General features: G+C 31.1%; 1 protein-coding gene across 1 annotated transcript in view; it reads left to right on the top strand.

The window, feature by feature from the left end:
• Nucleotides 1-25,577, top strand: part of LOC132942143 (neprilysin-2) — a 28,967-nt gene that overhangs the window by 1,937 nt on the left and 1,453 nt on the right. Inside the window, exons 3-11 of the mRNA XM_061010452.1 lie at nucleotides 17,332-17,465; nucleotides 20,951-21,076; nucleotides 21,244-21,489; nucleotides 21,633-21,844; nucleotides 21,962-22,353; nucleotides 22,901-23,203; nucleotides 23,297-23,393; nucleotides 23,543-23,711; nucleotides 24,164-24,414. Of these exons, the coding sequence (XP_060866435.1) occupies nucleotides 17,332-17,465; nucleotides 20,951-21,076; nucleotides 21,244-21,489; nucleotides 21,633-21,844; nucleotides 21,962-22,353; nucleotides 22,901-23,203; nucleotides 23,297-23,393; nucleotides 23,543-23,711; nucleotides 24,164-24,414 (1,930 nt within the window). The remainder of the gene's footprint in view (nucleotides 1-17,331; nucleotides 17,466-20,950; nucleotides 21,077-21,243; nucleotides 21,490-21,632; nucleotides 21,845-21,961; nucleotides 22,354-22,900; nucleotides 23,204-23,296; nucleotides 23,394-23,542; nucleotides 23,712-24,163; nucleotides 24,415-25,577) is intronic.

Below are 25,577 nucleotides of genomic sequence, written 5' to 3'. Positions count from 1 at the left end.
AAAATTTTAAAAACACACTTTTCCATAAAAACATTTAAAAAAAAATTTTAAAAATTGCACTAAAAAGACAAAAATAATTCTCTGTACTTAAAAATAATGAAAAATTTATTGATGAAAAATTTAAAAGTGTGTGGTGCTCATACACTTGACATATATTCCCAGTCACTATCTTATAAACATGATTGAACAAAGAAGTGTATGTGAGACTTTCCTTGGCTTTTAAATTTTTCATCAGTAAATTTTTCATTATTTTGCTCTTATACTTGACATATACTGCCAGTCACTATCTTATAAACAGGATTGAACAAAGAAGTGTATGTGAGACTTAGCTCGGCTTTTAATGTTTTGTATGATGCACCACACACTTTTAAATTTTTCATCAATACATTTTTCATTATTTTTAAGTACAGAGAATTATTTTTGTCTTTTTAGTGCAATTTTTAAAATTTTTTTTTAAATGTTTTTATGGAAAAGTGTGTTTTTAAAATTTTTTTTTTTATTTTTTATTTTCTACTTTTTAGTTGAAAGTAAATATTTTTATTAAACGTTTAAGAAATATGTTTGTGAAACAAAAATAATCAAACTACTGGTGATTATGATTTATTTATAAATAAATAAGTTTATGTGGTCGTGAAATGACAAGACATTTATTTTGTTTGCCACAACCAATTGAAATTTTTTTATATTAACAATTTCATTATGAGACCATTATGTGTATTATATATTTTGTTATTTGACAGTACTTATAATTTATTGTCCGTCATTTACAATTGCTTCCGAGATATTGGGACGATGTTGTCTCATTCTGTCGATTTCATCCAAAGCGTCAACGTTACAGAATGTCTTGCCCGTTATTTTTGAAGCGTCCAATTCTTCGATACGTAGTCCATCGAGGCTACGAACTCTACTAATGATGACGTACGCTTGACCTTGTACGAATAGTTTCTGTCCCAAGTTCAATATCTGCGAGAGATATTACGGCGACGTCGTGGGGACAATCCTTTTTTTTTTTTTTGGTCCATGTCCCAAAATGACAACGGATTATTGTATTGTCATCCAAGACCAAGGTCTATACCAATTTTCAGAATTTTTCATCTTCAAAAAGTGCCTCAAATCGAGCGCGCAAGATTTGATCACAGACAGACGTGAAACCAAACTTAAGAAAAGTGTTAAAAAATCACTTCATCACACACCATTACACCAACTTAGAGGTTGGATCGAGTTACGGTGGTACGGTCCAAAAAGACGCTCTAACAAAATTGTGTTTACCGTCTAGTTGATGAAATTTATAAAAATTAATTTTTTTATTATTAGACTGTAAAAACAATTAGTCTCGACAATTTAAACTAAAAAGAAAATACAAAAAATGAATCTAGCGAGTGTTCTATTAAAAGCCACTTTTGCTAAATATGTTCAGTAGAGTAAAAACAAAATTCAATTTTACGTGCTTTTTCAGGGACGAATTATTTGGCTTTTTTACACCGTGTAACATTTTATTTAATTAATATTTAATAAAGTAACATAAATTGTGTCCGTTTTAAAGAAAATATTATTTTTTACAGTTGTTACACATGTAGAAAAAAACATATCACTCGGTGACGATATTATATTTGATTGAATCCGTCTGTGACTTATTTGTCTTATTTTAAAACCATAAAATGTGCTACCTACTATAACATATTATTATTATTATTATATTTTATCGTCCAATGTTCTGATATTATTTTGAATTTTCATACTACAGTTTTAAAATACATTTTACGTGGTTCAATTTTTGCGTGAACACTATAATACGTTTATAAGCCCCGTCGAGTTGGTCTCCACCGCTGGTGTGCGTAGTATTTTATAGGAGGTACCTATAATACCATAGGTTAAATACCTAGATATTATTGAAATACGATTTTTATCATAATATTTCTGTCGCTAATATTATTGTTTTGAGTCGTCATCGCACGTTTCGGCTCAGTCGGTCTCGGGTCTAAAACACGCTTATTATCTTCTTAATTATTTCACTATCGTTATTATAAATATATGTGCTATTTTTACAATTGGCTTGATTAAGTATGTAAATATTGAAAAGTTATACATAATGGGCATAAGTATGCATCTTACCTATATTAGGTACACTTATATAACGATACCGACATAGTTCTGCGCGACAAATCTAGTCGTGAAATTTTAATAATAATTGTTTTGACTTTTATAGACGCGTCATCGACGATCGCATAATATTATCAAAATATTAATTTCACAGACTTCTGTATCGTAGCTGTGCACTTTATTATATATTTTATTCCATGCCGTATAGATCTAAACTCGTGGCAGACGAAGCTGCAGTCTCACATTTCGAGATTTTTTCGGTTGCTGGCTGCTAAAACAAACCCCCCACATATTATTATAACTATTGTAATAAATAAAAAAATATAAATACAAAACGTTCTGTCTTCTGCTATGACGAAGTCCTAGCATAACTTTAATACAATAATTTCACTGTAATAGGTAGGTTTAAACAATGTGTTTTGTCAGCCTCAGCCCATACTTATACTATATTGCCGTTCGTCGTATTCTAAGCTCTAAAGTACATAATACGGTACACCGTATTATTCACATTATAGGTAACTAGTAAATAAGTAATAATATTTCGTCGACCTATCACAATTGTTGTACACAATTTTATCGTCGACGACTATAGACTCGGCTGTTGAATATAATATTATACAGCCGTCACATCAGTGGCGTATACAAAGAGGAGAGTCAGATTCCCCCTGTTGGATTTGGAGTGGATAATCTTCCATATTGTGTTTTATGTGAATTTTGAATCAATTCAAATTATATTCATTGTTCCTTATTGTTAAATATTTTACTACCTAAGTAAAATGTTTTGAGAGGGTGGATGATTTTCCAATTTTCCCCTCCCATTTTATTTTTTTGATCCCTCTTTTCAGAAATCATGTCTACGCCATTGCGTCACATTATAACTTATCTAAATCCTGCATATATAGGTATATGGGTTAAAATAATAATATGTTCTAATAAAATATCTCTCTTCTCTAGCCGTTTTTTCAAATGACTCAAACCCACCTGCGGCTCAAGCACGTATTTATAATATATAATATAATATCGGTGAGCTGAGTGTCATCATTCATAACATTGGCCATCGTTTTCGCGATTTTCCCACGGAACGATTAGATAGTCGTTTTGCGCGTGGGTACAAAAATAATGTTCCCATAAATTGTAAATTGTAATACATCATAATATAAAGCGATATAATAGAGGTGCTCTGGAGCTTTGGACGAATAAAAATGAACACAGGAGATATGTCGACGGTTTTTTCTTACTAAACTCATACAAATAATGTTTGATTATTATTTAGCTGTTTAAAATAATATAACGAGTCGGGCTCTCCTCCGAGAAGTAAACTTTGTCAAATTTTTATATATATATTTCTTCTGTCCGTGTGTATAGTGTATGTCACTGAACTCCTACTTTAAGGCTTGACCGATTTTGATGATATTTTTTGTGTGTGTTCGAGTGGTTCCTTGGATAATTTAGATTCACAATTGGACCTGAAAATGGTTGCAATCGGTCACATATTATATTGATATTATAATTAGAAGAAATATGCGGCATACAAATGTTGTACAAATATATTTGTTTAAAATACAAACCTTTGACCTGGACGACGCCGGGCGGGACAGCTAGTCGTTTTATATATTTGTATTGATTCGAAATGAATTTGATCACTTGTGAATAGTTACATTTTAGATTCAATTATTATATCTAAGATCACTTTTCTATAGATATCACACACCAAGACGATTTAGTATAGGGCCAGATGATTTAGTATATGGCCCCAAAAAAATTAACGGAAATATTATAATATTACACCTATATATAATATGATACGTGTGCGTAAACTTTCGCTTTCAAAAGTTTTCCTACATGTGAACGGCGTGCAATATATTACTTAAACGTATTATACTCACGCGGTGTACACAATAATAGTAATATATAAATAAACAGGTGTCGGCGGCGGATCTGACCGCCGTCGAGACACGTCGTACTAGAGACTTTCTCGCGTTGTGGTTTTCGACACGTCGGCGAGCCGTCAAAATTAATAATATAATATATAAATAGTGTCTCAAGTGGGTACATATATAATATATATATATATATAGACGTGCCTCGCGCAACAGCTCGGCAGTAGAAACAACAACAACAAAAAACAACAATAATAGTAGTCACGTGTGCCTACATATGTGTTATAACTCGCGGTGTGGGTAAATATAATTTATAATATTATTATTTAAATTTATTTTTGCGAAAACGCAGAAAAAGCTTGGCCATCGGATCTGGCGTCGTTGTGGCGAAGTGTAAGGTTTGGAAGGTTTCACCTATAGCCCCATGCTATATACACTTCTGCTCCATACTAAGCCGTTGCAACCGCGAGCAGTCAAAAAAAAAATCGTGACGAATCCAACGCCGCTGCCACCATCATCGAGTACATAGATCCATTATTATGTAGATCCGTCTGTGATCTATAGTCATACAATATTACGGCTGAATAATATAATAACATCGTAATAATATATATTATTATTATTATTATTATTCGTATCAATAGGCACCCATATACAGACTGACGAAACTTTCGATATTCTGCGTCTGGCACGAATTTGCGGTATAATATACAACAACGACTGTGCTGTACAGGTATTATACATACGTATTATTATGCGTTTCGAAAGAAATATATTATGATGTATATTGCCTTACAAATGGTGTACGCGGAATGTGAAAAACGCCGCGATATGATGATGGATTTTGTTTTTTTTTTCACGCATATTTTCTCGCGATATGCGATACTAATAATAGGTAGTACCTATAATATATTATGCTTTCTAAAAGTTGTACACCGGTGCAGAGACCGAAATGCGAACAAACAGCGCAAGTATAATATAAAACGCTACACTCGTCTCGAAACCTGCTAACCTACATTAATACCGAAACGGTATAACATTAAAATATCGTATTACCCGCGTATTAGTCGTAGGTACCTATCGTCGATATCCACGGCAATAACGTCTAATGCCATCAACAATCAAGTGGATACGCAGCTGGTAAAAAGTATATATCTATAAAATGTCTATACGACGTGTGCACTCAGTACAACTGCTGTGAATATTATTTTACACTGCACCCGACTTTTGCCCCGTTACAATATCCGCGTCATTCCATCACTCCAAGTCAATATCGTCATCGATACACTAATACAAAAATACTATATTCAGTTATAAAACATTATATTCCATTATTGATGATTCCAAGGTATATCACTGCAAAATCAAATAATAGACAATATTACTATCGTTAATTATTGTTCAAACTCTAAACAGCGACATGGTCGTCTAGTAGTGTTTTTTTCCAGTAATATCTATAAAAAAAGTGAAATTCGTATTGAAATATAATGGATATTCGTAATATTTTGGCGACTGTTATTTCGAAGACGTTAAACGTCATTCGGTGGACTTAAATTTACCAAACTTCGAGACAGCACTGGTTTTAAATCCTATCTGTTTGGAAAAGTTGTCATTACGAAATGCACGATGCTATAACGATAATCGGTACCTAGGTATATTATGGTTGTGCACTTTCAGTGATGTCATATTTTTATATTATTATTAAAGTGATCGTTTCAGACGATGAGCTCCGAAAAATTCAATCGACGACGAATTAACGCTAAGTCATCGTATACGACACCGGCGGTATTATATCACTGAAATTTGCATCGTTATTTCACGTGTATGTATTGTTGTCTTAGAAACCCACGTCGCTTACATAACTTACTACTATGGCATAACGTGATACGTTTACTATTATAGAGATCGATCGTAAATAGACGTTCATAATCGTCGTCGTTTAACAATAATAAACGCCTGATTAGATCGGTTTTTCTAATAGATTTAATTTTAAACAATGTTATGTTCATGTATATCATAATAATATGATTACTATAAGAATTTGTCGTGGATAGCGAGAGTTTAGAGAAAGCCCCTGGTTATTGGTTATATTGTTAATATTACTATAATATTATATTTATATAAAAAAAATTTTTAACAAAACGTACTTATACAATATTATCGGACGTCCGCATAGGTTCTTCATATTTTTTGACTTGAATGCGCGTGGAAGAGAAAGTGATTAAAACCGTTCATTCCGATCATACACCAAAAATATTAATACAAAAATTAATACAATGAAAATTGTGTTTCGTCTAGTTTCGTTATGTATTTTGTCGTAACCACAGTTAAAAATAAAAAGTAAATGTATCAACTTAACCGTACTTTCGTATTTTTTTTTTTTTATAATATTATTATATATGTGTCGATTCGAATCTCTTTCATTTGCTACTCCGGCTGGGAGTCGGAAAGAAATACGTGACAATCATAATAACTTACAAGTATTATAATCAGTTTGATTATTGATGATATAGATGGGTTAAAGGTAGAAGTGGGCATGGTATCTACCTATAGAATACATGTCCTTCTTAAGTCTTAACACGAATCATTCATAATTTATTATCATATATCGTATTGTCACATATTATATCATGATTTAAGGTAGTACCACGTAAAATAGATGCATTTCCATCTATTCTGTGATAGTACTGTCTTATATCGTGCATCATAATATTAAACATTTGTTATTATACAGACATTATTCCAAAGGTATAATATGACGTATAAAGGTATCTGCAAAATAACACAAGATCATACACTCCGAATCGAAACGATAACACCCCAGACTGTCAATATAAACCTAGATAACTCGAATCGGTCAAAAATAATAAATTCCTAGTTATCGAAAATTAGAGTTATAGAAAAAATTGTCTGTACATATTAAAATTCAAGACATTTCTTCAAGTCATCGTCAAAAGTTCGACTCAAAGACGTTCGAGTTATATTGAGATTCCCCTGTAACCACAGCAGAGTGTTCATATTATTATTATTATTATTATTATTATACCTATAGGTGCTCGTAAGAATGAAATCGCGATAATACGCAAGACCACTGTTTCAATATAGGTATACCGATTTAAATTTTTAAATTCACGCATCGCAAATTGTGTGCAGGGCACGAGTCTAAAATATTATAGCCAACGATAAATGCGGTAAATTAATTATGTTCGTGTCGTTGACCGATTATTATTATTGTATTCACAATATATATATATATAATATATATTATATCGTTTGAACTCTGTAATGTAATAATGTAGTACCTACATATTATAGGGTCGAATTAAAACAAGTACGGCGAATCCGGTTTTCTCGTGAGATGAGAGACATTTGGACCATGTCCAAAAGGTTCGGGTCCGCAGAGGACTTAATAATAATACAATTATATTTTACCTTATGACCGTGAGGTTTGCTGTTTCTGCAGGACCATGGGACAGACCAAGGTCTTTTATGAATATTTAAATCAAAACGATTATAATCATATACGAAGGTAGGTACAGCGTATACCTATATCGTTATTGTTCTCCGCCAAACAATTATTTATTATTTATGTGTTTGGTTTTAATACGTTAAAACCTGCGATGTACCTACATACAATACAATTACACAGCAATTATGAAAACTACGAACTGGAAAAAAAGAACAAACGAAAAATTAATCATTCTAAATAAGATGATATTATTATAATCGATGCGTGAACTAATGCACTATTCAAAATACATATTATTTTATACTCACGCTATATTGTAGTGTAGTTAATACACACATATATAGGCATTAGGTATACACAGTAAGATGTATAAAAACTTAAAAAATATATCAAACAAACAAACGTTCGTTTATCGAATAATCTAATTGGATCAAAACCTTACGACGGTACCGTATATAATAATATGATATCATCGATTTCAAATTATATTAATTCCGTTTCAACTATTTTAGTCAACTGAAGCAGTATAATAATACGATACGTGCCATTTTTTGAACAAATAAAATACAAATCACGAGCTTTTTATTTATTATTATTATTACATCATATCGCTATTAACTGTCGGTAAATAAAAATATGTAATAACAATTTACTAATAACATAACATTTTAATCTAGACGTTGGAATTCGGGACGAGGTTTTTACTTTTTGTACCGTAATCGCATATTTGGTACCTATCAGTAACCATCTTTCCATTAATACGCAATTAGTACGCAGTTTGAACGACAAACGATATGACAAAAGTAAAAAAAAAACGGTTTTGTCACGCTGAAATGTTCCTATAATACCTTTCGTGTTTTCAGGCACAATAAAGTTTATTTTTTATTTCATTAACTTGAAACGATTACTTTTACCTTACTTAAAAAAAACTAACCTAACAAATGGATTTAACAACCATTCGTGTAAATATGCGTGTATGACCTATTAACTGTGAGTATTGAGTATTGAGAGTATACATATTTCTATTATAATATTATACAATATATTAGGTATATGATGACACAAAGATTATAAGGGATTGGAAGCTGTGATTTTCTGTATTCGTCTAACCCGCGCAACATGTAGATATATTCTATTTTCGATGTTGATTTAGTGAAAAATAAGTATTTTGAGAATAAATTATTTGAACTTACCCAACTACCTACTTAAGTTAGATTTTCTCACAAATTTTAATTTACCTTTTAATAATCCAAAAAAAATTTAATTAAAAAAACTAGAAATTAAAAATCGTCACATTAAACTTTTATGAAGAGTAAAATCAAAAAAATCAAAGATAAAGTAGATCTTGCAAGTATAGACTATATACGACAAATTCAGAATTGGTATAGGTAGGAAATAAGTTTTTATGTCACATTGTGTATGACTAACACATAATACACGTATACAACCTGTATAGAACGGAGATGTCTGTCAAGGGTTAAAATGTTGTCTGTGGGTTGTTTGAATTATTATTTAAAATCGTGTTTATAATCATGATATTTTTTAACAACCAAAAAAAATCATTTATATTATATAAATATACAAAATATTTATTAGTACCTATAAAATATCAAAATGTTCATTTTCGATAGTAGATATTCAAAGTTCCGAATAAAATATTAAATAACAATAATTACAAATAAATGTAAAAGCAAACTGAAAATATGTTATAAACATGATATAGGCACAAGAATATAAAATCAATTGACTAATATACAACTAAATCAAATACACAATTCAATACTATAATCGTTCAAAAATAATATTATACAAATTGAATATTATAATATCTTTTTAATTACCATGGTTTATTTATCGTAGAGACATTTCATTTGATTTTATTTTGTTTTATATTATAATATTCTTCATACTCCGAATCAATTATTATGGAGATGAAATGAAAACTAACCGCATAAACGACCATCGAGGACATTAATTTTCACAAAATATAATATGATAATATTATACGTATTTATCCCTAATTATTTGAACACGTGATCTCCTTTACTCATTATTTATATTCTTGTAGCAATATTGATTTTAACAAGTCTCGATATTTATATCATTATTGCGCGTCTGCGTAATGAAATATACTGAATTACACGGTCGTGTACGCTAAATAAATAAAAAAAATTTTATAAATGTTCAACTACAAAATAAATATTAAATTTTGAATTTGAGAAATTCTATCAAAATTTGAACTTTAAATGTTTATAAAAAAAAACTTTGACTAACGATTTTTAATATGCAGACATATATATATTAGTTACCTAACCATTAGGTTTTTCATTGGGGACCTATTCAAATTTTAAGGAGACATAATAATACTGACTACTGTGTTATTTTATATTCGTACATCATATCAGTATAATAATATATTATTAAACACAAATACAATAAATTGTTTTTAAAATCAAGCTTCTCAGGGTTTAATAATAATAATAATAATATTAAAACAATAATTATAAATTATAATTATTTTTTCAAACAATAGGTAGTTTTTCAAGTATATTCAAGTACACAGGTTAGAGAAAAATAACAATTATTTTACCTAAGGGTTGCTATAGCTGCTGTGCTTAATTAATTTGATTAGTCAACTATACTTTTTTCTTAAGAATTAAAATAATTTAACTAAAAACACAAGAGAATGTCATTTATTACAATAGATTTTCATACTATGGACCAGCTGGGTTTTTTCTTGTGTAAACAATGCATTTTGTCTGCCAATTTCATTGTTTATCACTAGGTATCATATAAAATAATGTGAACATATTATTATATTTTTGATGGTTTAATGACTAATTAAAATTCAACCAACGATCTTTCTCGGTTTGGTTTATACCTGTCAATTCGGTCAATGTCAAACGTCCTCAGAATGGAAAACGTGCGTTTCAATTGTGAGTGCGTTCGATTTTAACAAACATTTCAATTCAAAAATGAAAGTGAATACAAATTCAAAATATTAATTTTTTTTTTAATATTACGATTATTTTGCAATTTCAAATTTATATAAGATATTATATTTTATAATAATTATAATAATTTCGCTTTACGAATAAACGATGATAATATATACCTAAATGTGTTATACAGTAATTATACATTTATGATACAGCATGACTATATTATATTATAATATTATTTTTGAGTTTACTCTAGCATGGATATTGTAAAAGATCACGTACAGAAATGTATATTAACTAAATGTTTTGATAACTGTTTGACACATTAAAAATACAAGATCGTTTGTAACTCGGTGATAAACCGAGCATCGCAATAATGTTATAATGTTGTAACAATAATACTGTTCACATTTTAACTGATCACTTTAATCTTATTATAGTATAATATGATGGTCTAACATTTTATCGTAATGTTAACTAGGTAGTTAAGTTGACGTGGATCAATGAAAATGAAATCGATAAGTTATCCGAGCGAAAGTCAATATAGTAAATAAAGTCAATATAGTGTTATAAAAATACCTATCAGTAGAAACTAAAAAAAAACAGTTTTATCGTGTAACGAACATTATTCCAAGCTCGCGTTGTCCTCAGAATGAGGTATTTTAATGTGCATAGATAGTTTAATATTACTACACATAGTCAATCGCATCTAATCATATTTCTACATAATTGACATATTATTATATTATTATATAGTATATATCATACATTGTATAATATTATTATTCAACTTTAATGGCTCACAATAATATTTTATAGCTTTAATGGTACTCGATGTGATCTCTATGGGCTAACAATATAGTATTATCGTGGACGCGGACAAATCGGTATAACCTAAGCAACTATATTTTAAACGCTGCAGTTCTCAATAACTACTGTCACATAATAATATTATAATGTTCCATGATTAAGGGTCGTGACGCATAATACCCACTGTAATAATTATACTGTTTAACAATGTAAATTTTAACGTGTAATAATATTAATACAGTCCACTGTACAGTCCTACAATACGCTATATCGACCAACAACGCGCGAGATTTTCATTTGGTTTTTATAATATCGTGTTTAAGTGTATAATATATAGTTAATAACACGTTTAATTAAATATTTAAAACACCAGTTCTGGTCACTAGTTAAGGCCGCGATGGTGGTTTTCGCGCTTCACAATTCGAAGGATAGAAAGCAATTGGCCGGAACGTCTCTATATTCTGAGGCCAAAGGTCGTCGGAGAAGTCTGCGCGAGGAATAAGAAAAACACTTAATTAAGCGACCTTAACCGGTGGTGTCTTGAAAATATCGTTTTGGCCTGTAACTATACGAGATACCTATATCTAAAAAAAAAAAACTACGAACGATTAAAACCAAATCAATGCGTCTTCGTCGATAATGTTTTAACGTATAATATTTTATGTTATCGATTTATTTAGCTTCAAAAATCGTAGTGAAAAAACTTCGGACCATCGTCAGAACATATTATTATAATAATTGATCACGTTATACTCCCTTCTGTAATTAAAATCAATATTTAAAAAAAAATTAACTTTTAATTAGCCCGTACATGCAATATTAAATGATGTGTGCATTGATTATAGTGTGTTGCAAGTTGCGATACGTTCAAGAACAATACAATACCTACCTAATAATTCACGTACAAATTAAAGTGGACGAAATTAAACACTCATAAGAGCGTATTTCAAACACGAGACTGTATTTTTTCACACGAGTTGATAAATATAGATTTTATGAAAAATCTATATGCAAGAATTCATCAAAATAATCATTATAATAGTATATTAACTAGCTAGGGCTGAGGACTTTTAGTTTTTTCACATTTGTCTAGAAAGATCGCAGAACGATATGTGAGTGATGTATAAATTATATGTTTCATAACGCACGAAGGTTATATTCAAAATTGTATTTTGCATATTTTGTCGTTGTTGCATATTCTATAAATGCATATTTGATATTGTATAATATTGAACAAATTAAGATCATAGGTATATGTAGGACATGGGTATCTACAAAATGTGCAAAGTGTCGATATTAAATATAGGTAATTGAACACGTAAAAATCTGTAAAAAAATATTATTTTCCGAATTTCTACGGTAAACTTATAAATGTAGGTAATATTAATATTATCGGTCAGGTAATTCACTATATCTGGCCGATAACATCGCGAGGCGTGTAGGATTGTAGAGAGTAAACTTAGGTTATCAGTTATAATTTTTGGTTGGTTGATTAACGAGCTATTATTTTTCAAGTTTTAATCAGTTGATTAAAATATTATATTTTTATATTTATTTTCACATAAATATTATAATATTTAGGTTCTATATTTTATATTTTAGTATTAGATTTTTAGAGCATATTTTAAGTGCATATAATATATGTTTTTTAAACGAATATGCGCATACATATTTTGAGGTACTATATTAAGGATTTCGAGTACTATAGAAGTCCTCAGCCCTAATAATAACAAACAATGTGATTCACCCATGCTCGAAATGGTGAAAATATAGTGAAGGACGATGAAATTGGTCGTAGACCAGAACGTGATATTGTTGCACGTAATGTCGTAGCTATCAAACTATGGCGTAGATAGTTAAGTTATAGCTAATTATTGAGGTGTCGTTAATTATTGTTAAAAGCGTATAATAGGTACTCGGTATTCGTGATAAGAATGATAGGGAATACATATTAACATTCGGAAAGACATAAACGCAGTTAATACAAATCGTATAAATTTTATGTTTCTTTAACAAAAAAAAAACCGAACGCATCGATAATAATTACTTTTTATGCATAATGCAATAAACACATCCATAAAGGGAATGAATATTTACGCCCTTAAAATTGATATTTGTTGGCTTTAAAGTAAACTATATTACTGCGAATAGAACAATAGTATTAAAATAATAAACTATTATTACAATTAATGATTCACAACGAATAAAATATAATTAAACGCGTTGAATTAAAGCCAAATAGCTTTTTTTCATTAGTTATTATTGCGTTTACTGCTTATTGCAACACTTGCAGGCTACAAATACGCGTGCGTACTTACCTTTACCTATATATAAAATGCGTTTAAAAGGTGACAACTTGTTCGCTATATTTATTCCGATCGAATAAATTAATATTTTACAGAAATGCGATCATTTTGCATAATATTATTAAAGCTCGCGTTTATATTATAATATGTGAACCTTGATCGTTATTTTTCGGTTATTTGATGTTTAGATTTTTGTTTGGATTTTAATAATCAGGTAGATTTTTTTTCGCAGCATTTCTATACGTTTACTTATTCCATTTTGAATTCAAATGTTTCTGTTTCATTCAATAGTTTTTCTCAGAGAACGTTTCCAAATATCATATCACCGCGATCGGTTCCGAGCGATTATGTCGTCAAAATCAGTTGCAGATCCAGTCACGTGTCACATAATATTTTTATTTATTAATTTATTAAAACGAATACATAATATAACCTATTTATTATTATGTACATAGATTATAAATCCAATAGGTAGTTGTAATACAATGCGCTTGTAGTCATATATATCGTACTTATGCTTTCTTACATATAAGTACCTTTACAATACATAATAATAATAATAATAATATATCAGTGTCACCCCCAAGGACTCCCTTGGTCGTGAAATAATATCAAATCAGTCGGGGTATAAATTCGACCCGACGTAATCATAAAGAACTGCAAGACCATAATATTATGCATGTTGCGTCTTAAACCGTTAACATGTACCCAGTATATGGTTCAAACCTTGCGTCTGCAGTACTTATAATATATATATTATGATGCGAGGCAGCACAGAATTCCATCGGACGCGTATACAATTATGCGATAATGTATAATAATTTTTACGGTTTGTTTTAAATTTCGGTAAATTGTACGCAAATGCGATAGTTATATTATATTTTCGTGATTTCTATACAAATACGTAAAACGGCTTTTTAAAATTGGATTTCCTTTTTCGTGCTGACCAAACCCGTTCCCCGGTCACTGATCTTGAAGTAGTCCAAACTGGTCCAGACTGTGTTTTCGCGCCTAATAATGATATCATCACGATTATTATAGTACTCAATATAATATATGAATTATAGTGCCCGATTGTATGCTTTGTCCCCCTTTTTTTTCCACCTTTAAAGTCGATTCATTAAAAAAACTTTATATTTTCAACGGATGGGAAAGTGGGAGGAATTATATATAACATAAATAACTATGACATGTAACAATAGCTGTATAATCTACGATAAAATATACTATTTTAATATTAATACGTGACGCTAAATGTCACGCGGACTTACGATATATATTTAGTCAAACCATTTTTTTAAAGTAACGTACCCATATATTTTAGTTGACTTTTTGATAAATATTATATTATATTATGTACTTACACAATAACCGTCAACACAATGTAGAACCGAAATACATAACGCCGCGTTCGCATGGTTACGGAGGGAGTTCAGAATAAAACGTTTTTATTGTGCATCGCGATTTTCACAAGGCTTGACAGAATTCCATCGGTCACTCGATCGAAAATTCAAAAATTTGGTCCGAAAACGAGTCTTTGTTCTAATAGACTAAGCTTTTGTTTTTGACAAATCACACAATTTGCTCAGGTCGGTGGACACCATTATATTATACATTTGATGATCGTCGTACGTGCGCGGAGGCATTTACAATACAATATACACAATAATAATAATAATAATATTGTTATGTATGTGTACAAGTCTTTTCCTGTTTTCACTTTTTCGTTTTTTTTCTCTCTCTCTCTAGTTTTTGATTTTCAGCTGAAAAAAAAGCATTAAACGCAGACAGTGGCCGTTTAATTACATGGGGGTATGGTCGATTGGTTATGGTCGATTTCACGTATTCAGGTTCGTCATAATTTTCACCGAATATAACACATTTTATATTATTATTACTGTTATACACCTCGACTATATCCGCTGCAATTGATTTACATAAATTGTATATAACATCGACGGCTGCAGTGATTGCGCGTAATAATAATATATGGTATAATCCATTGCAGAGATCGTTTCCTCCTAACGTTTTTGCAGTTTTCCCCAAGTATTAACCATGCCGTCACGATATGTCGATATCATTGGTAAACTGCTATACCGATAATATTATGTCAACACAGTGATAGTATTAAAAAAATAATATATGGTGCAGCCGGTAATCGCGCCCAACTCATAAATAATAATAATCGATATTTTTATGACGGTTATTTTTGGGCAAAACCAAATCGGCATCATCCATAAGTCATTAATCAATACATTCCACTAATTATTAAGAAATAATTAAAGTAGAATACATCAGCTATATAGGCACTCGTATCATATTGTTTTAATATTGTATTAGGTAACCAATGGCTTTATGATTTCTTTATATCAGTCTCCGAAAATTATCTAAGTGCACGCGTGTATGTAATACACAAACGAATGATCTATGAATTACGAATTAATAATCTGAATGCATAATATTATTACTTGTAGCCTATTTTCATCAGGTCTGAGGATACGACCTGTTGATTTACAAAAATTAAAATTAAAACTTAGATATTATACTGTTATATCGCACGGCGCACGCCCATTTTTATATGCACATTATAATATTATAATAAGTTACAAGTTATGCAAATCTCCAAGCCCAACTAAATATGTTAACTGATTTAAAATTCTTAAAGGCGTATATGATGATTGAGGAACACGTGACCCCAGACAGTCTTCTTATTTGTTTAGTGTATAATATTATATCGTTATCATTTTATTGTACAGCCGTTTAGTAGAATATAATATATGTAAAGGTCACAGCCCAAATGGTGTACCTACCTGTAGGATTTGAATACATAAGTCACAGCATATTATTGGACTCATAGTAAATACTAAATCGAATTATTCGCCTGTTGGACTCGGAACAGTCTGGTCCCGAATTATATTATGTATAGTATGTATTAATAATTAGCACATATTATAAAAAAATTGTATATTACATTCACTACACCAGTTGATAATGGGATCAATTATTGAAATACATAATTGGATAAACAAATATATATATATATAATTAAGTACATTTTTGATTTTTTTTTATTGATTTCCCTTTAATTATTATAAAATACAAACGTGCGTGAACAAGTTAGTGAATATTATAATTTATAACGAAACACATAATAAATAAATGATTGATAATAATTGTCAAATCCTCCAGACGCTCACTGCATGTTGTGATGACGGACATTTACTTTAAGATCAAATAAAAACGCCTCATACGGACACGAGACACATGATACGCATTGCAAAATATCATTATGGGTGCTATATATCTAATTTAATATGCTAATTTATAATACAATATTGGCAATTTGTCTTCGTCACACACGTATAAGAATTACAACAACTGAAACAACGATAATCATTATCTATACATACCTAACTACATTATTATAATAATATAATATTATAATTTACGATAATTAATGTGGACGTGTTATGTAACGGTCAGTCGAATAAAACGGTCGTCTTGACGTTTTCCTGTATTTCGCGTCTAAACTTTATGTCTAAACTTTTTATTACTATTATATATAGCTATATATAATATTATAATATTAAACTGTATATCCGTATTGTACTTGATTATTAATACGCGTTCACCAGCTGCGCATAATAAATAATTATTAATTACTCGCAATTATAACCGCTTATACGTGTATACGACTTGTAAGCTGCGTCTATAAACCGCACTTCTATAGTCATCTATAGACTTCACATCAAACACGCGTACATTTTACAAGATATTATGATTTTATTACCTCGTAATAACAGTTGGTTTTCGGTCCGTTTCAGAAACCCGACATGGTGGAAGAGGAGGACGAACTTGGAACGGAATCTGACCATCGTCGCCGGCGGTATGCTGTTGGCGTCCTCGTTCTTGGCCCTAGCTCTGTCCACGTTGTACTTCAACCACAGCTGCAACATGGGTAAGACGAATAACGTTTAACGTTTGATTTATATTTCTAAGCCCAGCGACGACGTATATAACAAGCTTGATTGGTAACGACTATATGTAGGACGCACGTATATTTACCATATATATTATTAATTATTATATAATATATTATTATACAGAGTGTAACAGATATAACTGACTTTTGGAATAACTTTTGTTCTAATAAATATTTAAAATATTATTTTTTTTATACATATAATTTAAAGTCACTTGCGCCACACAAATTTTAATATTGTACAAACAATTATTTTTATTTTTAACACTGAAAATACAAATTTAAAATTTGATTTAAATTTTTTTGGATATATTCAAAATAGCCAATTTGTGAATCTGATTATAAGAACAATTTTGATAAAAATACATTTATCTAAGTCAAGTAGCTTATTTTTTTTTATTTTTTTAAATATCAATATTTTTTTGATCAATAAATTTGGAACATAATAACTTTTTGCAAAATATTTTTTTGGGGAATATGCTGACATGAGTACCTATATTTCTTAAATTATTTACAAATCATAAAATGTTAACAATTTTTGTCATACGTTTAAGTAGCATCATTTTTTTTCGTCAAGTCTTTTTGTTACACTTCATATTGGTGCGAGTAAAAAATATGATATCGGCGCATAAGCATAGAATGGTTAGGGCTCTAAGGGGGCCATATCTCCTAGAATTTTGTTTAGCCCTCCCTCCCTTACATTTTTTTAGTTTCATTTTTAGAATTTGTGTTATGTACTATATAAACATAATAGCGAGGACATAGCCCCCTATATGAATTCATCACTCTACGCCTATGTAACGGCGGCGTGATGGCTGCAGGTTCAGCTATAGGGTACCACGTGTGACACATTTAAATGTTATAATTTTAGTTTACTTGTATTATATATCATATAGCATATAGGTACTTTTCAAATCCTCTAAATACAACCCTATATAGGGTACCTACGTATACTTTAGTAACTTGTTACAATGATATTACAGTAAACTCTCATTATGTCAAAACTCGGGGGGAACAGAAAACAATTCGAGACATCGAGTTCTATTATAATATGGTATAATTATTTCAATTGAATTCGAGATTACGAAAATTCGAGACATCGACGCGTTTGACTCAATAAGAATCTACTGCATGAAGTCGGTACCGATAAGATTCTGCACTATAATATGTTATGGTCGCACATAATATAATATAATTATGTTACATTATCACATTATTATAATACGTCCCGTAAATACCATAATTATACGTTAAAAATAATACTCGCCCGATAAACTAGTTCCACGTTCGGTCGTCGACATATTTTATAGTGCATAATATCATAATAAAATACCTTTTATTATATTATATTCGTTTAATGTTGTACGACAAAGTGATATCGATTTTAGCTGCAGGTGTACAGGATACCATATGTATGTGACACATTTAAATGCTATCTTTGTGTACTTACTCAAGTATTTATAATTACTTTTCAAATACTCTAGACACACGCCCATTTTATACCTATACTTACATATACGCGTTACATTGATCAAATTCTAATACAAAAGCAGAGTCGATGGGACCGATAGGATGCAGATATACCTACGTCGGCGCAATGGTACATATAAATACATAATTATTATGTTAAATTATCACATTGTTTTAATATGACCCGTAAATAGTATGCCTACCTACACACGTTAAAAACAAAGCTCACCCGATGATAAACTAGTTGTGGACCGCGTTGGGTCGTCGACATATAGCCATAATATTATAAAACAAACCCGTTGCTGTGCTCTACTTTATAACGGACCGCAACAAAACGTGTCCGCTAAAATAAAAAAACTTAAACGTGTCCGTAGTGAAATAAAACTTAAACGCTCGCAGAAACCGGTGCAGGCGCCAAACGGTAATAACCAGCGCCGCATCTCGTGAATCGTATTCGCAGTGGTTATTACTCGCAGCAGGTGGTTGCGATTTTCAAACGCAGAATATTATAGTCATATATTATTGCGACGAGGTGCGAAACGAAAAGTAGGTATTAATCGTATTACGAGAAAATAAAAATTTAAAAAATCATCGCTCGATGTTTGGACGCGCAACCTCCGGCTGGAGTTTGTCGATGAGGATTGACAGGAAATTTATAATTTTTCGATTTCCGCAGTAAATAATATTATATAGCATACCACGTGTAATATCATTATAGTTTTCAAAACGATTACAAAACATCACGTGTAAATAATAATATTTATTGATAATTTCCTCGAAGTCCCGGAAGATTTTCGTTTTCGTCTTTGCACGTGTTCTATCGTATTTTTACATTTTTTTCTTCAGAATACATTACGATAATATTTTCCCGTAATCGTTTGATAATTTAATTTTTTGTAAATAAACATAACCTATATATAGGTATGAGCCTTGAATATATTTTAATGATGATGTAGGTAGACCCATAATAAATAGCCATCAGTTTCAACATTTCTATGCAGCACATAACAATATTAATATAATACATCTGTTCATCAATGAATAATGATTAAAATAAAATACATAACATGTAAATGGAAATATATTACATTTTAATAATATAATGATTATTTGGCATAAGATATTTTTTTATGTTGTGCGTCGTGTTTTTAATGTATTATTTCATCTAAAAAATATCATCTAATATATTTTTATCTGTCATTATGTTATATAGTATTATAGTAAATTATAAATTGTATAAGTGCTATTATAGAAAGTCATACGGTGTTTAATAGGTACAAAAATATCATTAATTTAATACTATCATTTGATCAAAACATATTGCCTGAAATCACACTGTACGTCTGTACCTAATCACATTTAACCTATAGCAGTACACAAAAATGATTTATTCTATGTAAAAAATATTATTTTTACCATCCATTTTTGTGAACATTAAATGTGAATTCACCGCACACCGTTTATTAATTGCAAATTGAAGTTCTCCATAGTCTAAATATATACATATATAATATATATACATTTATACAGAAGTGAAGATAATGGTCATGTGAAATATACGTGTCGTGATTATACTTTTGCAATTAAATCATAATATCGAAGTGAGAGCCAGTTGGACGTTAGTAATATATAACCTTTCTTAATGGCGCACGCGCAGTTTATCGCTACTACAATGTACCTTATATATTTTTAGTGATTATATATTATATGAAAAAAACAACGATTTATTTAATGGTCACTTTAATAGCTGCTGTTTAGTTATTATTTTGTAATAATATTCTAAAAATATGACCAATATATACTTCAATGATTTATAATAACGTTAAGTCGACTACATCCAGCAAAACTATATGTTATTCACACGTTGCATATTAATGATTACCATATTATTATAGTACATATTATAATTAAATTATAATATTATAATATTATTACATATTATTATTATTACTATGATTATAATATTCTAAACCAATTGTGTACCTCCGCAGAGAGCCTTCCGTCGATATCGGCTGAAAACAATGGTTTGATTGGCAAATCACGAGGTAGAAGTCTGTTCCAAAACAGGGAATACGAAAAAGACAATATTTGTCTCACCACCGGTTGTGTGAAAGCTGGTAAGCATAATTCGTCCGATACACGGCTCGATTGATAATATTATACTTATTTGTGGTAAATTTTTAATAAAATGTTTATATCGTTGTTTAATTGGTATAAAATATATAACCACGTGTGCTTTATTATATATTATGGTACTAAATTACTGATATCATCACTTATATAGCGGCTTCTGTGATCAACAATATGGATCCAACGGTAGATCCTTGCGACGATTTCTACCAGTTCGCGTGTGGTAATTTCATAAAAGAAACCATCATCGACGACGACAAGACGTCTCAGACCACGTTCAGCGCGATCAGCGACTCGCTGTTAAACAAGCTGCGAATGATCGTCACCGAACCCATTCAACCGAACGAACAGAAACCGTTCAAAATGGCGAAATTGCTGTATAAATCGTGCATGGACAAAGGTACGCATTATAATATGATCGCAGCCGTATAACATTGTAGTTATAGTATACATATATCGTACAGTCTGCACCTAACACTCGACGATACATTATCGATTAATATTGTATTATATTATAATCTATAAAAATGTATATGTCAACAGAAAAAATCGAAAAGGAAGGCTTGGGACCGATCAAGGAAATGTTGAAAAGCCTCGGCGGATGGCCGGTGCTGGAAGCCGACAAATGGAACGACGCGGAGTTCACGTGGAAGGACAGCGTGTACAAGTTCAGAGTGGCGGGCTACAGCGTGGACTACTTCATCGACTTCTCCATCAGCACGGATTTGAAAAACACCACGACCAGAGCCATTGACGTGAGCCGATCTACATGATATACAATTTTTTTTTTAAAATTATTATTATTGCGTCGAGTGTGTGTTATAATTGCGTTTTGACGGGTATTTTTTGCGCCCGACCGACATACATTTCAGCTGGATCAAGCGTCCCTGGGTCTCAGCCGGGAGTACCTGGTCAAGGGCACCGACGAAAAAATCGTGGCCGCGTACTACAAGTACATGGTGGACATCGCGGTGCTGTTCGGTGCCGACCGGCAGAGGGCCACCAAGGAGCTGAGGGAGTCGTTGGACTTCGAGATAGGGTTGGCCAAGATATCGCTGCCGCTGGAAGAGCGCCGGGACGCCGCCAAGCTGTACAACCCGATGAAGATCGCTGACCTGCAACAAAAGTTCCCCAGTATACCGTGGCAAGAGTACCTGAACAAGCTGTTGAACCCATTGAACATACGGCAGGACGACATCATAATTGTAAACTCGCCGAAATACTTGTCGGACCTCGAAGCCTTACTCAGCAATACGCCTAAGAGGTAAAATTATATGCAACTGATGTGCACGACTTAGGTCGTCATAAATATATTGTCGTACGGTATGATTCTTTAATATTAAGTCCAATTAAAAATATTTCCTCCAAATTGTAATGCGAAACACTCGGAAAAAAGCGACTACTCGTTCTATTACTGCAGTGGCTATAAAGACAAAATTCAAAGTGAATAATAAATTCTTTGGATATAACAAAATATAGTTTTGGAAATAATGAAAAATGTTACAGCTGTTTAAAAAATGTGAAAAAGTCAATTTTTCTACCTAAAATAAATTCTTAAAATAAATTCTAAACATTAGGTATTATATTAAATAACGAATATGTCATTTGATCCAAAATATCAAGCTTACTACATTTTATATAATAAAAGCTGGAATACGAGCCGATGATCTGCGTCTGAATGTTTTCAATTAATTTTCCATGTTATCAATTTCGTAATTACGTATTGAACAATATTATTATAGTACTAAGAAAATTGTTCTCAAAATGTCATTTAAATTGCCTATATGAACTCCTTTGATTTTTATCGTCAGGATCCAAGCGAATTACGTGATTTGGAGAGCTGCCGCGGCGTCCGTCAGTTATCTGACCGAAGAAATGAGAAAAAGACAGTTGGATTACAGCACAGAGCTCTCAGGCAGGACTGAAAGAGAACCCAGATGGAAGGAATGCGTGGACATAAGTTCCGGAAGTTTCTCGCTGGCCATTGGATCGTTGTACGTACGACGGTACTTCGACGAAAACGCTAAAAAAAACGCTTTAGAAATGGTGAACGGTATCAGGGAGGAAATGTACAAAATATTAGCGTCAATCGATTGGATGGACGACGAAACGAGGTAAAGTTCGACATTCGGTTCATATGCGCATCTCTTTCTTGACAATAAAATAATAAGTTTATGATGTCATTATTTTTGTTTATTTCGTTGTAGGAAAAACGCGATAGACAAAGCAAAATCGATGACCAGTCACATTGCATACCCCGATGAGTTATTGGACGACAGCAAGTTGAATGCGTTCTATGAAAATGTAATTAATTATACATAATATAAAACCTAACTAAAGCGCATAGAAGCGTAACGATCTATAATATGATTAAAATATTTAAAAAATAGTTTTTGTTGTGAGCATTATTGATTAATAATATTAATATCATATGTTGTTATTTTTGTTCTTAGCTTGAAGTCAACGACAGTGACTATTATACATCAATATTAAATTTGACCAAATTTGGCACCGACTACAGCTTTTCGAAATTAAGGCAACCTGTTAACAAATCGGATTGGATTACTCACAGTAAAACGGCAATCGTAAATGCATTTTATAGTGCTATTGAAAACAGTATCCGTAAGTAATATTGCAATATATATACTATACGATTACCTAATTGTTTGGTGTCAGTCCGTGTTGTCTAATTGCCGAAAATTAAAGTCGTTTAAAAATTTTAAATGAAACGACAAAATTCAGTGGTCATCAAACAATAATTATTTTCTCTGCCCGTTCACAATATTTTGGTTGTCTCTTTCGGAACAGCACAAATCAAACCGCTTTTTAAATTATTGTAACATATAGAACGCTAGAAGTTTATTAATTTATTATTTATTTATTCGACCACTTAACGGAATTAAAATAAAAAAATTAATTGTTTATATAATGTTAAATGTGATAGTTTTTTAAAAAACACTATGACATATAAATTTAAATTACTATACCTACATAATAACACACATGAAATATATAGGAATCATTACAACCATGTAATATATTTACTGCAATATACGCGATTGTACATTTTCCAGAGTTTCCCGCTGGTATCTTGCAAGGCGCGTTCTTCTCCAGCGATCGTCCTCGGTACATGAACTACGGCGCCATTGGGTTCGTAATCGGTCACGAGATCACTCATGGTTTTGATGACCAAGGCAGACAGTTCGACAAACAGGGTAACCTGGTGGACTGGTGGGCGGAGGAGACGAAGAAACGCTACTTGGAGAAGGCGTTGTGCATCATCAGACAGTATGGAAATTACACGGCTCATGAAGTCGGTCTCAAGGTGTGTGTAATAGTATATAGGTTTCTTAAAACAATACGTTTTTACGCGCATTAGCTTCGAGGTTGAATTTTTGTTATTTGTTTAAAATTAAATTTTTATTGAATATCGAATACCCAGATGTTCAAAATTCTAATAACTGTTCGCCGTTATAGATTCCGCCAAACAGTCGATATATGAATTCGAAAAATTTATCGAAAATATGTGATAATTTTTTGTTACTCGTTCGGAACGAATACTGTTAAAAGATTTTCCTCGCATAAAAATGTGTACCCACTGCACCAAACAGTCATTGACTTAAACATGAGTGGGGGTGGTAAGAACATTATTTATTTTGATAAATTCAAATCTACAATTTTGACGTGTAAAACCAATTACAAATTATATTTTATCTAAAATAACAATACCGATATTGTTTTAATAATATATTAAAATATCATTCATATCATTAATTTAAAACGCACGTTATTGTTATTTTCAAGGGGGTTCTATCGATTAGATTTGTTATGCATTCAGACCAATAAGCTGGCAAAAAAAAACATAGTTATAGTAGACTAATTTTGGTTTTGAAAAAAAATTTGAATTATTTAGCCCTTGTTCTATAATAAAAACTTTTTTTCGCCCTTTAAAGTGCATGTTTATTTTGAGAAATTAAGTAAATTAATAATTTTGAATCATACTACATAAGTTATCAAAAATATCGAAAATCTATAGCCTACAAAACAAAGAGAAAAGGCTATCAAATTCAAATTATTTTTAAAAATTAAAATCGGTACTAAGTATATATTTATTATTCGCCAGCTTATTGGCATTATTTACTGTCGCATAAGTACAAAAATATTTTTGAGTGCCTTCGATTACCATGCGTGTACGTGTGGTACAAAACATAGTTGCAAACGTTCACCCACATATAAACCACTCTCACACTTAAAATCGTTTTTAGACTAACACAAAGATCACGGTAAGTGACGACAAGATAAGAAATTGCCTATACATTGCGCCTTATAAAATAGCCGCAAATTTTCTTATTGATATAATTTGCAATTATAAATTTATATTTCTGACCGTACAGAGTATAACATTACAATATTCATCTTATTGTCTTTGGTACTTCGCAATCCCTTATTTCGTACCATAATTCTAACATTCGCCGCGTAGAAGACTTA

Source organism: Metopolophium dirhodum, chromosome 3 (genome assembly GCF_019925205.1).
Source record: "Metopolophium dirhodum isolate CAU chromosome 3, ASM1992520v1, whole genome shotgun sequence".
NCBI lineage: Eukaryota > Metazoa > Arthropoda > Insecta > Hemiptera > Aphididae > Metopolophium > Metopolophium dirhodum.
This window is presented reverse-complemented; position numbering and strand designations above follow the sequence as displayed.